Here is a 14670-nt window from a genome sequence, read left to right on the forward strand (position 1 = left end):
GGAGAACGTGCAGACTCCACACAGACCGTGACCCAGGCCAGGAATCGAACCTGGGACCCTGACACTTTGAACCACTGTGCTTCACATTCTTCCTGAAGTACATCGCCCAGAACTGAATGCACTACTCATTTTAGGCCAAACTAATGCCTTTGCTTCATACTTCCTCTTTGCTTTTATTTGTTGCTACCCTGACGTCGTCATACTTTTTCCTCTTTATCCCTCTGGGACATCCTCTTTCTCCTACATTGCAGTGCTCTCCTTAATCATGCTATTCATCCACCTTTTCTTCCTATCTTTTCTGAACACCTTGTATCCTTGTATCCAGGAATATTTAACGCCTAGTCATGCCCTTCTTTGAGCCAGGTTTCTGTTATAGCTGTAACATTGTAATTCCAAATGGTGCCTGTAACGCGCCAATCTTATTTACCGTAATCCACTTGTTCACATATAGTAACCCTGATTTGTTTTTCTTTATTACTTTCTCCCTTACTCACCCCACCTATTAACTTACTGTTCTTTATTTTAAAACTACCTATGTCCCAGTATTCGGTGTCCCTTGCTATTCGTCTCTTATATTTCCTCCTGTTTCCGCCACCCTTTTCAAGTTAATTGAAATCCTCCCCAATAGCACTCGCAAATTGTAAGGAACTTTGTCCTGGCTCTATTTAAGTGCAACCCTATACAGTCCCTTCTCCCCAGAAGTCGGTCTCGATGTCCCAAGAATCTAATGTCTTCCCCTCTGCACAGTCTTTCCAGCCATACACTCATCTACTTTACCCCTTTATTTTTATACTCAGTTGCAGGTGTTGCTGGGAATAATCCGGAAATTACTGCTTTTGAGGCCCTGCTTGCTAATTCCCTATCTAGCTCCTTAACTCAGACTGTAGGACCACATCCATCTTTCTGCCTCTGTCATTTGTACCTATGTGAACCCTAACTGCTGGCTGTTTATAGAATCTCTACAGTGCAGAAGGAGTGCATTCAGCCCATCAAGTCTGCACTGGCCTGCGGAAAAAACACCCTACTTAAGCCCACGCCCTGACCCCACCTTCATAACCTAGTAACTCCTTTTGGACACTAAGGGACAATTTAGCATGGCCAATCCACCCAACCGGCACTTCTTTGGACTCTCCCCTTGGAGTGCTCTGCAGCCGCCCGGTGATGCCCTTGACCCTGGCACCAGGAAGGCAACATACCATCCTAGATTCTGGTCTGCAGCTGCAGAATCGCCTGTCCAATCGCATAAATATTTAATCACCTATCACTATTGCCCTTTCACTCTTTCTTGTAACCCTGTACAGCTGAGCCACCCATGGTACCTTGGACCTGGCTACATTCTCCAGATGCACCATCACTCATCAGTATTCAGACGGGTTGCAGAGTAGGATGCACTCGGGGAATGCATGACTACCTTTCTGTTTCTACTTGACTGTCTGATCCTCACCTATTCCTTGTCTCCCTGCATACTCTGTATGTACAAATTAGCAGCAGGGGGAGGCCACTCGGCCCCTCGAGCTGGCTCTGCAATTTGGTAAGATCATGACTGATCTAACTGTAACCTCAAAGCCACATTCCTGCCGACCCCTGATAACCTTTCACCCCCTTGTTAATCAAGAATCTATTTAGCTCAGCCTTAAAACTATTCTGAGACTCTGCTTCCACTGCCTTTTGAGGAAGAGTGTTCCAGAAACTCACTGCCCTCTGAGAGAAAACATTTCTCCTCTTCTCTGTCTTAAATGCAGAAAAGTGTGAGGTGATTCATTTTGGAAGGAATAACAGGAAGACAGAGTACTGGGCTAATGGTAAGATTCTTGGTAGTGTGGATGAGCAGAGAGATCTCGGTGTCCATGTATATAGATCCCTGAAAGTTGTCACCCAGGTTGAGAGGGTTGTTAAGAAGGCGTACGGTGTGTTAGCTTTTATTGGTAGAGGGATTGAGTTTCGGAGCCATGAGGTCATGTTGCAGCTGTACAAAACTCTGGTGCAGCCGCATTTGGCGTATTGCATGTATTTCTGGTCGCCGCATTATAGGAAGGACGTGGAAGCATTGGAAAGGATGCAGAGGAGATTTACCAGGATGTTGCCTGGTATGGAGGGAAGATCTTATGAGGGAAGGCTGAGGGACTTGAGGCTGTTTTCGTTAGAGAGAAGAAGGTTAAGAGGTGACTTAATTGAGGCATACAAGATGATCAGAGGATTAGATAGGGTGGACAGTGAGAGCCTTTTTCCTCGGATGGTTATGTACAGCACGAGGGGACATAGCTTTAAATTGAGGGGAGATAAATATAGGACAGATGTCAGAGGTAGGTTGTGGAATGCCCTGCCAGCAACAGTAGTGGACTCACCAACATTAAGGGCATTTAAATGGTCATTGGATAAACATATGGATGTTAAGGGAATAGTGTAGATCAGCCTTAGAGTGGTTTCACAGGTCGGCGCACCATCGAGGGCCGAAGGGCCTGTGTTCCGCTGTAATGTTCTAAATGAGCCACCCTTTATTTTTAAACAGTGACCCCTAGTTCTAGATTTTCCGACAAGAGGAAACACCCGCCCCACATTCACCCTGTCAATACACCTCAGGAGCTTAAAGGTTTTGATCAAGTCGCCTATTACTCTTCTAATTTCTAGTGGGTACAGTCCTAGTCTGGTAAACCTTCTCTAAACCTTTTCCAATGCAGTTACATTCTTCCTGAAATAAGGACACCAAAAGTGCACTCAGTGCTCAAGTTGTGTTCTCACCAATGTCCTGTACAACTGAAGCATAACCTAAAAGGCTACGAATCAAGTGCTGGAAAATGGGATGAGAGTAGATAGGTGCTTGATTGCTGGCGAGAACACGATGGGCCAAAGGGCCTTTCTGTGCTGTTAAAAACTCTATGACTAAGCAGAACCTGTACTTTTGTAATCAATCCCACTTAATAAACAATAACATTCTATTATCTTTCCTAATTACTTTTTGTACCTGTATCCTTGCCTTTTGTGATGCTGCACTAGGACACCTATAATCCCTTACCACCTCCGAGCTCTGCAATCTCTCACCATTTCGATAATAAGCTTGTTTTTATTCTTCCTGCCAAAATGGACAATTTCACATTTTCACACATTAACCTTGTTACTTCTTCTAAATCTTACTACTGCGAATAAACCTTGCCAATATTAATAACCCTTAGAATAGTGGTCCATAGAATCTCTGCAGTGCACAAGGAGGCCATTCGGACCATTGAGTCTTCACCGACCTTCCAAAAGAGCACTCGGCCTAGGCCCACTACCCCACCCTATCCCGTAACCCCGCGCATTCATCATGGTCAACCCACCTAACCTGAACATCTTTGGGCTGTGGGAGGAAATCCACACGGACATGGGAAGAAAGTGCAAACTTCACACAGTCACCCATGCAGGAATTGAACCCGTGTCCCTGGTGCTGTGAGGCAGCACTGCTAACCACCATGCAACCCTACTAATACTTAATATACCTTACCAGTAGTAATGAGTTTTACTTTAATAAAAATATTATAAGATTTCACCAGTTTATTCCGGAGTATAGAACATAGATCTGTACAGCACAGTACGGGCCCTTCGGCCCACGATGTTGTGCCGAACTAGTCACAAACTAAGATCAAATCAACCTACTCCCAATCATTCTAGTGCACTCCATATGCCTATCCAATAACCGTTTGAAAGTTCCTAAAGTGTCCGACTCCACTACCATAGCTGGGAGTGAGTTCCACGCCCCAACCACTCTCTGAGTAAAGAACCTACCTCTGACATCCCTCCTATATCTTTCACCGTGAACCTTGTAGTTATGCCCCCTTGGAACAGCTACATCCACCCAAGGAAAAAGTTGCTGAACGTCCACTCTATCCCTCTCATCATCTTATACGCCTCAATTAAGTCATGTCTCATCCTCCGCCACTCCAATGAGAAAAGCCCTAGCTCCCTCAACCTTTCCTCATAAGACCTACCCTCCAATCCAGGCAGCATCTTGATAAATCTCCTTTGCACCCTTTCCAATGCTTCCACATCCTTCCTATAATGAGGTGACCAGAACTGCACACAATACTCCAAATGTGGTCTAACCAAGGTCTTATACGATTGCAGCATAACCTCACGGCTCTTAAACTTAATCCCCCTGTTAATAAATGCTAACACATGGCTTCTTTTCTTCATGGCTCTATCCACTTGTGTGGCAACTTTCAGAGATCTATCAACATGAACTCTGAGATCTCTCTGCTCCTCCACGTTCTTCAGAACCCTGTAATCCGCATTCAGATTTGTCCTGCCAAAATGAATCACCTCAGATTTATCATGGTTAAACTCCTTCTGCCACTTTTCAGCCCAGCTCTGCATCCTATCAATGTCTCTTTGCAGCCTATAACAGCCCTCCACATCATCCACTACTCCACCAATCTTGGTGTCGTCAGCAAATTTACTAACCCAACCTTCAACTCCATCATCCAAGTCATTGATAAAAATCACAAATAGCAGAGGACCCAGCACTGATCCCTGTGGTTCACTGCTGGTGACTGGGCTCCAGGGTGAAAATTTACCATCTACCACCACCCTCTGTCTTCTATGTGATAGCCAGTTACTGATCCAATCGGCCAAATTTCCCTCTATGCCATGCCTCCTTACTTTCAGCATGAGCCGACCATGGGGCACCTTATCAAACGCCTTACTAAAATCCGTGTATACAACATCAACTGCTCCACCTTCATCTATGTACTTAGTTACCTCCTCAAAGAATACAATCAAATTTGAGAGGCAAGACTTACACACTCTGGTGCCTGTTCGGGTACACAGAGGGAGAATTCAGAATGCCCAAATTACCGAACAGCACGTCTTTCGGGACTTGTGGGAGGAAACCGGAGCACCCGGAGGAAACCCATGCAGACACAGGGAGAATGTGCAGACTCCCCACAGACAGTGACCCAAGCGGGAATCAAACCTCGGACCCTGGTGCTGTGAAGCAACAGTACAAATCGCTATGCTACCATTCCGCCCATATTGTCACTGGACTAGTAAACCAGAAACCCAGGGGACCCTCTGGGGACCCGGGTTCGGATTCTGCCACTGCTGATGGCGAAATTTGAATTCAACATAAATCTGGAATTAAAAGTCTAACGATGACCATAAAACCATTGTTGATTGTCATAAAAATCCATCTGGTTCACTAATGTCCTTTAGGGAAGGAAATCTGTCATCTTTACCTGGTCAGGTCTCCAAGTGCCTCCAGACCCACAGCAATGTGGTTGACTCTTAACTGCCCCCTCAACGACAATTAGGGAAGCGACGCCCACATCCCATGATAATAATAATCTTTATTAGTGTCACAAGCAGGCTTACATTAACACTGCAATGACGTTACTGTGAAAATCCCCTAGTCGCCACATTCCGGAGCCTGTTCGGGTACACGGATGGAGCATTCAGAATGTCGAATTCACCAAACAGCACGTCTTTCGGGACTTGTGGGAGGAAACGGGGAGAAGGTGCAGACTCCGCACAGACAGTGACCCAAGCCAGGAATCGAACCCGGGTCCCTGGCACTGTGAATCAACAGTGCTAACCACTGTGCTGCCTTGCGCTTTCTGGCATGGTCAGGAATCTTGGTTGACTTTTGCTGACCCTAACCCAAGCTTGCTACAGCAAGTAGAGCACTCTTTGCACTGAACTAGCTAGGATGAGCTAACCCATCGCAGATCAGGAACTAAATTTGGGATCCTGTCTGGTAGCAGCTTCACCGATTGTACTTCAACCAATTCACACCACTTGTGGAAACAAAAAACAAACTATGCTTACTTTAATAAATGAGCCTCCTTCAGTACTATACATCACATATTATGCATATTAGAGTGGATTAGAGTGCCTTTTGTATCTTGTTCCCATAGGTCGTTTTAATAATTTAAACTTGGTTACCTCTGATGAACCAAACCATTTAAATTTTAAAGAATTTTATGTTTGGTGCAAAGCACTCTTGGATTCTGAAGGCTTGAGGAGCCAGTTTTGCATCAAGAAGATTATTAATGCATAATTCTTGATGATTTTCTGCTTTACTTGTGTTTTTTTCTTTGTGCCCAACTCTGACCAATTACCAACCCTGTAGCTATGGAAATGTTGAATTATATACTGTTGGTTGAATCGAGTATGCACCTGGAGCGAAGTGCGGTAAAAAGAATTGCTACACTCTGTTCTTCAGGTAGTACACCCATATATATTCATCAACTTTGGAGTATTGGAACCGACTCAAAAAGAACATTGAATTTTTAAATTTTCTTCATTACACAGGATTGCCGAATTATTGTTCGGATCGATTCCTGGGATTCTACTTCTCTTTATCCCAATGGACACTTTGTGAAGGTTCTTGGAAGAGCTGGCGATCTTGAGACAGAAATTGCAGCAATTCTTGTAGAAAACAGCATTTCAGTCAGCCCTTTCTCCGAAGCTCAGGTTATATACCTTTATACTTACTGAACCTTCTTATAATATAATTGGATTCTTTAATTGTTGTTGTTAGTCAAATTGTATGTGCTGTGACTGCCCAATGAGCTTGCATTTTAAATTAACTTACCAAGCAAATTATTAGACATGCAGTCTTCGGCCTTGCAAAACAATTGGTGGTTCCCGAAACTAAGTTGTAAGTCAAAGCTTGGTACGTTGGAACAGGCTTTCCCATAGGAACAATGTTATAAGTGGGAGGGTGGTTGATGAGAACAATGTTATCAGTGAGGGATTGGGTTCCTGAACCAAGACGCAATATCCTATTTTCACTGAGAGGTGAAAAATATTTGACATCTTGCTTCAGCATCATTGCCTTACAGTGGTGGATATCCCACGATATAATAGTGCCTACACTTTCATAGACACTTCTATACTATATCTGAGAAGCAATTTGCCTTTCAGGCAAATTATGAAAGGTGGAACATAAAGGAACGTAACAGTTGGTAAAGACCAACAGTTCGCTGGCGTGGCATTGTTAAAGTTGAAACAGGGTGTCAATGCTGTCAGTGCCTCCCCCGTAACTCTTAAGATCGTAAAGTCGGAGACTGCTGTACGCAGGATTGGATTTGGCCATGTGATCAAATAGCACGTCGGTATTCTCATACTGAAAATATTTGTGTCAGTTTGCCTCAGTGGAAGTAGATGACACTTCAGAGCCAGAAGTCCATCAAATCTGCACTGACCCTCCGAAAGGGCACCCTACCCAGGTTCACATCCCTGCCTCACCCCGTAACCCCACCTCACCTTTTAGACACTTACAGGGCAATTTCGTAAGGCCAATCCACCCAAGCTGCACATCTTTGGATGTGGGAGGAAACCGGAGCACCCGGAGGAAACCCGCGCAGACACGGGGAGAACGTGCAGACTCCACACAGACAGTGACCCAAGGCCGAATTGAACCCGGGACCCTGGCAATGTGAGGCAGCAGTGCTAACCACTGTGCCACCCATTTGAAGATCCTCTGCTCAGCTTTAGTCCCTCAACAAACACTGCCGGGAAATGGTCATTTAATTCATTGGTACTTGTGAAAATCTGCCGCAGTTTACCGATGTAACAACATTCGCAGAGAACAAATAAAATTAACTGGTCTTATCTGACACTGCCGTATTACTCTGACCATGTGCTTGGATGGCAGCTGAGGAGAGAGTTAGCTTTAGTTATGGTGCTTCCCACAGTTAAATCACTAATATCCCAATATTAAGATTGTTGGGGCTGCTACCTGTGTGTTGTGCCTTGACATCAGGAGGGTGATATGGATATAGAACATACAGTGCAGGAGGAGGCCATTTGGTCCATCTAGCCTGCACCGACCCACTTAAGCCCTCACTTCCACCCTATCCCCGTAACCCAATAACCCTTCCTAACCTTTTTGGTCACTAGGGGCAATTTATCGTAGCCAATCCACCTAACCTGCACATCTTTGGACTTGGGTGAGGGGGGGTAAAGAGAAATAATCAAAGAAAAACATTTTGATGTCAAACCTGCCGTTCCTAGAGGAGATTTAAATTTCATTGTGGTATATAAGCCTTTGAAACCTTGTTTTTAAAAAAATATTGAGATAACTATCGAGTCCCAGAGTGTAGTTATATCACATTTGTGTCCATAAGGAGAAATCATACATTCGCATGTATTGTAAAAGTGACATTGTAAACGACTGCCCTCTGGCTCAATGCATTTGTTTTGTTTCACAATTCACTGCAGTGAGTTTACCAATATCAGTCATGAAAAGGACAGGTATGAACCTGTGCCACTTCCCTTCAGTCCTAATAACCTGCATAAGGCCGGCAGTGGCTACAGATCATCAGAATGTGGTGCATTGGAGTGGGGGAGGTTCAGGAAATAAGAATCATGATGGGTTTACACCACCTGTTTCTATGAAAAGGAAAATAAAATTGAAAATAAACAAGCTTGACTTTTTATTGAAATGAAAACTGAAATTTTTTTCAAATATATATTTGAAACCTCAAGGAATATCTCTTGGTTTGTTTGTTCCCATTCTAGTTGCGTGAGATGCCAGTTAACACTCAGGAGAATCCCTGGAAGATTGATGCAGAGGAGCAAGCCCGGCGAGTAGATTTAAGGAATACTCACCTGGTGTTCAGCATCGACCCCAAGGGCTGTGAGGATGTGGACGACGCGCTGTCTGTTCGCAGATTAGCAAATGAAAATCTGGAGCTAGGAGTTCATATTGCAGACGTCACACACTTTGTGAAATTAAATTCATATACAGATCTGGAGGCTAGATCAAGGTACTGTGGAATAAAAATCACAGTGAAGAAAGCCGCTTCTGAAATTAAAATAATTAAACGGGGAAAGAAAAGCTAGACGGAATATTTTTTGTTTGAAATACAATCTCTAAAAATAATTAATTCCTCAGAAATGTATGTGATGTTTTCATTAACTAATTAGTTTTCTGATATGGGATTTTCCAGCTAGCACTGCTCTGATTTCAGTGGTAGGGAGCAATCCCTGTGTATTCTGGAATGGCCACAATGAAACCACAGCAGCTACAGAGCAAAATGTGTGGTGTCCCAGAGCTGTGAGACCGGAGAGTGCCATACCACAGAATGGGGAATTAGTAAATCTATTTGTTAATACACTTCTGTGGTACCTGGATTCTGCGATTACTCTTCCTGTTGCGAAGTTGTGTAAATGTTATGATCTTTGGGAAGACTGCTGAACACTTAATGTAAATTTTTCTGTACACTTGATAAACACTTGCCACTTTCTTGTAGGGCAACGACTTGTTACCTAGCAGATCGCCGCTATGACATGTTACCTGCCATCCTAAGTGCTGATCTGTGTTCTTTACTTGGAGGTGAAGACAGGTAAGTGTCAGCTACGTCAGATTTGCAAAATGTTGTTGAAGAAAAAAAATCCAATTTTTGCAATAGGATTTATACCTGTACTGTTTGTTCGTCCTTTGTCCTGGCAGAGAGCAGGTAACTGTTCCAGCCTATGGTAAAGGAGCAGTATAACTGTTTGCTGGAAGATTGGATAGAAAACGGCAGGGGTGGTAAAGGTCATTTACACAGTACAATTTTACACCTCTCCCTGTGAGGGAAATGTTGGCTCCAATCGGCCCCTCTACTGAACAATATTTTTGCAAACGCTGTAAGGAAAGACCAGGTGCTAGCATTTAATCTGTGGTGCCACATGTTGAATGCCAACACAATAATTATATAGTGAATCAAAGAACCTTTTATAATCTCCCCTTTTTACTCTAGAAAAGCAACGGTGCCTTCTGATTTATTTTATAAAAAAGGCAACAGAAACATATAAGGGCGCTCGGGTTCGATCCCAGCCCTAGGTCACCGTCCATGTGGAGTTCGCACATTCTCCCAGTGTCTGCGTGGGTCTCACCCCCACAACCCAAAATGATGTGCAGGGTAGGGGAATTGGCCACGCTAAATTGCCCCTTAATTGGAAAAAATAAATTGGGTACTGGCGAAGGAGACCCAAGGAGTTTGAGTGAAGACAGGCATCCAGCAGAGGGCAGCAGAGCAGAGCTACTGATCAGCTGTTCTGGGGAAATTTGCATACGTGCAGTGCGGTCAGCCTAAGTTGAAGGTGGTTTGTGGAAGGGCTGTTGGCAACTGACAGTTAAACCCGAAACACTTCGTGAGTGTTTCCCACCCTACCTCCTCCTCTAACCAACCCCCCCACCCCACGGTGGTTGGGAAGCGGGAGCAGGGGCCTGTCGTGGAGGTGAGTGAGTGCCTTTAAATTTGCTTAACTTTCAGCGGGAGCAGGGTTTGAGGTAATATCAGGTAACTGCTTCCTTTCTTTTTCTTTTTCTTGTTTTTTTTTTAAATCTAGAAGTGATGTCAGGGAAGGCAGTACAATGCTCCTCCTGCAGAATGTTTGAGGTGAGGGACGCCGTCAGTGTCCCTGCTGATTTCATCTGTGGGAAGTGCACCCAACTCCAGCTCCTCAAAAACCGTGTTAGGGACCTGGAGCTTGAGCTGGATGAACTTCGGATCATTCGGGAGGCAGAGGGGGTCATAGATAGGAGCTTCAGGGAAGTAGTTACACCAAAGACTGGAGATAGATGGGTAACTGTAAGAGGGACTGGGAAGAAGCAGTCAGTGCAGGGACCCCCTGCGGTCGTTCCCCTGAGTAACAAGTATACCGTTTTGGATACTTGTGGGGGGGACGACTTACCAGGGGTAAGCCATGGGGTACGGGCCTCTGGCACGGAGTCTGTCCCTGTTGCTCAGAAGGGAAGGGGGGAAAGGAGTAGAACACTAGTAATTGGGGGCTCAATAGTCAGGGGCACAGATAGGAGATTTTGTGGGAGCGAGAGAGACTCACGTTTGGTATGTTGCCTCCCAGGTGCAAGGGTAAGTGATGTCTCGGATCGTGTTTTCCGGGTCCTTAAGGGGGAGGGGGAGCAGCCCCAAGTCGTAGTCCACATTGGCACTAACGACATAGGTAGGAAAGGGGACAAGGATGTCAGGCAGGCCTTTAGGGAGCTAGGATGGAAGCTCAGAGCGAGAACAAACAGAGTTGTTATCTCTGGGTTGTTGCCCGTGCCACGTGATAGTGAGATGAGGAATAGGGAGAGAGAGCAATTAAACACGTGGCTACAGGGATGGTGCAGGCGGGAGGGATTCAGATTTCTGGATAACTGGGGCTCTTTCTGGGGAAGGTGGGACCTCTATAGACAGGATGGTCTACATCTGAACCTGAGGGGCACCAATATCCTGGGGGGGAGATTTGTTAGTGCTCTTTGGGGGGGTTTAAACTAATTCAGCAGGGGCATGGGAACCTGGATTGTAGTTTTGGGGTACGGGAGATTGAGAGTATAGAGGTCAGGAGCACAGATTTGACTTCGCAAGAGGGTGCCAGTGTTCAGGTAGGTGGTTTGAAGTGTGTCTACTTCAATGCCAGGAGTATACGAAATAAGGTAGGGGAACTGGCAGCATGGGTTGGTACCTGGGACTTCGATGTTGTGGCCATTTCAGAGACATGGATAGAGCAGGGACAGGAATGGTTGTTGCAGGTTCCGGGGTTTAGGTGTTTTAGTAAGCTCAGAGAAGGGGGCAAAAGAGGGGGAGGTGTGGCGCTGCTAGTCAAGGACAGTATTACGGTGGCGGAAAGGATGCTAGATGGGGACTCTTCTTCTGAGGTAGTATGGGCTGAGGTTAGAAACAGGAAAGGAGAGGTCACCCTGTTGGGAGTTTTCTATAGGCCACCTAATAGTTCTAGGGATGTAGAGGAAAGGATGGCGAAGATGATTCTGGAAAAGAGCGAAAGTAACAGGGTAGTTGTTATGGGAGACTTTAACTTTCCAAATATTGACTGGAAAAGATATAGTTCGAGTACATTAGATGGGTCATTCTTTGTACAATGTGTGCAGGAGGGTTTCCTGACACAATATGTTGACAGGCCAACAAGAGGCAAGGCCACATTGGATTTGGTTTTGGGTAATGAACCAGGCCAGGTGTTAGATCTGGAGGTAGGTGAGCACTTTGGAAACAGTGACCACAATTCGGTGACCTTTACGTTAGTGATGGAAAGGGATAAGTATACCCCGCAGGGCAAGAGTTATAGCTGGGGGAAGGGCAATTATGATGCCATTAGACATGACTTAGGATGTGTTGGTTGGAGAAGTAGGCTGCAAGGGTTGGGCACACTGGATATGTGGAGCTTGTTCAAGGAACAGCTATTGCATGTTCTTGATAAGTACGTGCCAGTCAGGCAGGGAGGAAGGGGTCGAGCGAGGGAACCGTGGTTTACCAAAGAAGTGGAATCTCTTGTTAAGAGGAAGAAGGAGGCCTATGTGAAGATGAGGCATGAAGTTTCAGTTGGGGCGTCTGATAGTTACAAGGAAGCGAGGAAGGATCTAAAGAGAGAGCTGAGACGAGCAAGGAGGGGACATGAGAAGTATTTGGCAGGTAGGATCAAGGAAAACCCAAAAGCTTTCTATAGGTATGTCAGGAATAAAAGAATGACTAGGGTAAGAGTAGGGCCAGTCAAGGACAGTGGTGGGAAGTTGTGTGTGGAGGCTGAGGAGATAAGCGAGATACTAAATGAATACTTTTCGTCAGTATTCACTCAAGAAAAAGATAATATTGTGGAGGAGAATGCTGAGACCCAGGCTATTAGAATAGATGGCATTGAGGTGCGTAGGGAAGAAGTGTTGGCAATTCTGGACAAGGTGAAAATAGATAAGTCCCCGGGGCCGGATGGGATTTATCCTAGGATTCTCTGGGAAGCCAGGGAAGAGATTGCTGAGCCTTTGGCTTTGATTTTTAGGTCATCATTGGCTACAGGAATAGTGCCAGAGGACTGGAGGATAGCAAATGTGGTCCCTTTGTTCAAGAAGGGGAGTAGAGATAACCCCGGTAACTATAGGCCGGTGAGCCTAACGTCTGTGGTGGGTAAGGTCTTGGAGAGGATTATAAAAGATACGATTTATAATCATCTAGATAGGAATAATATGATTAGGGATAGTCAGCATGGTTTTGTGAAGGGTAGGTCATGCCTCACAAACCTTATCGAGTTCTTTGAGAAGGTGACTGAACAGGTAGACGAGGGTAGAGCAGTTGATGTGGTGTATATGGATTTCAGTAAAGCGTTTGATAAGGTGCCCCACGGTCGGCTATTGCAGAAAATACGGAGGCTGGGGATTGAGGGTGATTTAGAGATGTGGATCAGAAATTGGCTAGTTGAAAGAAGACAGAGAGTGGTAGTTGATGGGAAATGTTCAGAATGGAGTTCAGTTACGAGTGGCGTACCACAAGGATCTGTTCTGGGGCCGTTGCTGTTTGTCATTTTTATAAATGACCTAGAGGAGGGCGCAGAAGGATGGGTGAGTAAATTTGCAGACGACACTAAAGTCGGTGGAGTTGTAGACAGTGTGGAAGGATGTTGCAGGTTACAGAGTGACATAGATAAGCTGCAGAGCTGGGCTGAGAGGTGGCAAATGGAGTTTAATGTGGAGAAGTGTGAGGTGATTCACTTTGGAAAGAATAACAGGAATGCGGAATATTTGGCTAATGGTAAAATTCTTGGTAGTGTGGATGAGCAGAGGGATCTCGGTGTCCATGTACATAGATCCCTGAAAGTTGCCACCCAGGTTGATAGGGTTGTGAAGAAGGCCTATGGTGTGTTGGCCTTTATTGGTAGAGGGATTGAGTTCCGGAGCCATGAGGTCATGTTGCAGTTGTACAAAACTCTAGTACGGCCGCATTTGGAGTATTGCGTACAGTTCTGGTCGCCTCATTATAGGAAGGACGTGGAAGCCTTGGAACGGGTGCAGAGGAGATTTACCAGGATGTTGCCTGGTATGGAGGGAAAATCTTATGAGGAAAGGCTGATGGACTTGAGGTTGTTTTCGTTAGAGAGGAGAAGGTTAAGAGGTGACTTAATAGAGGCATACAAAATGATCAGAGGGTTAGATAGGGTGGACAGCGAGAGCCTTCTCCCGCGGATGGAGGTGGCTAGCACGAGGGGACATAGCCTTAAATTGAGGGGTAATAGATATAGGACAGAGGTCAGAGGTGGGTTTTTTACGCAAAGAGTGGTGAGGCCGTGGAATGCCCTACCTGCAACAGTAGTGAACTCGCCAACATTGAGGGCATTTAAAAGTTTATTGGATAAGCATATGGATGATAAGGGCATAGTGTAGGTTAGATGGCCTTTAGTTTTTTTTTCCATGTCGGTGCAACATCGAGGGCCGAAGGGCCTGTACTGCGCTGTATCGTTCTATGTTCTATGTACTCTGAATTTTTAAAAAACAGATATTTCTGCAGCTGAAAGTGACAGCTTTGTGCTGCCTCAAAAATTAAACTATTTGGAATGAACTGCAAATGTTCTGTTCTAATTCCTGATGAAGGAAGAAGATTCAAGGGCATTTAAAATCTGGCCGATAATTTGAACTTAAATTGGCACTCGGAGGCAGGCAATGTGGGAACCACACTATTACACTAGTTTTTAAAAAAAATTTTTTTTAGAGTACCCAATTATTATTTTTTTCCAATTAAGGGGCAATTTAGCGTGGTCAATTCACCTACCCTGCACATCTTTGGGGTTGTGGGGGGTGAAGCCCACGCGGACACAGGGACAATGTGCAAACTCCACATCCACACAGACAGAGACCCAGAGCTGGGATCGAAGCTGGGACCTCAGTGCCGTGAGGCAGCAGACACTATTACGCTAGTGCAGTAA

The 14670-nt window shown here is 45.2% G+C and overlaps 1 protein-coding gene across 4 annotated transcripts in view; it reads left to right on the forward strand.

The window, feature by feature from the left end:
• Nucleotides 1-14670, forward strand: part of dis3l (DIS3 like exosome 3'-5' exoribonuclease) — a 62147-nt gene that overhangs the window by 33219 nt on the left and 14258 nt on the right. For all 4 annotated transcript variants that reach the window (XR_005462495.1, XM_038812987.1, XM_038812988.1 and 1 more), the window contains 3 exons: nucleotides 6283-6444; nucleotides 8497-8744; nucleotides 9231-9323. Coding sequence is in view for 3 of the 4 variants with exons in the window: in XM_038812987.1 (XP_038668915.1) it covers nucleotides 6283-6444; nucleotides 8497-8744; nucleotides 9231-9323 (503 nt within the window). In the remaining variant the exon portion in view is untranslated. The remainder of the gene's footprint in view (nucleotides 1-6282; nucleotides 6445-8496; nucleotides 8745-9230; nucleotides 9324-14670) is intronic.

Source organism: Scyliorhinus canicula, chromosome 12 (assembly GCF_902713615.1).
Source record: "Scyliorhinus canicula chromosome 12, sScyCan1.1, whole genome shotgun sequence".
Lineage (NCBI taxonomy): Eukaryota > Metazoa > Chordata > Chondrichthyes > Carcharhiniformes > Scyliorhinidae > Scyliorhinus > Scyliorhinus canicula.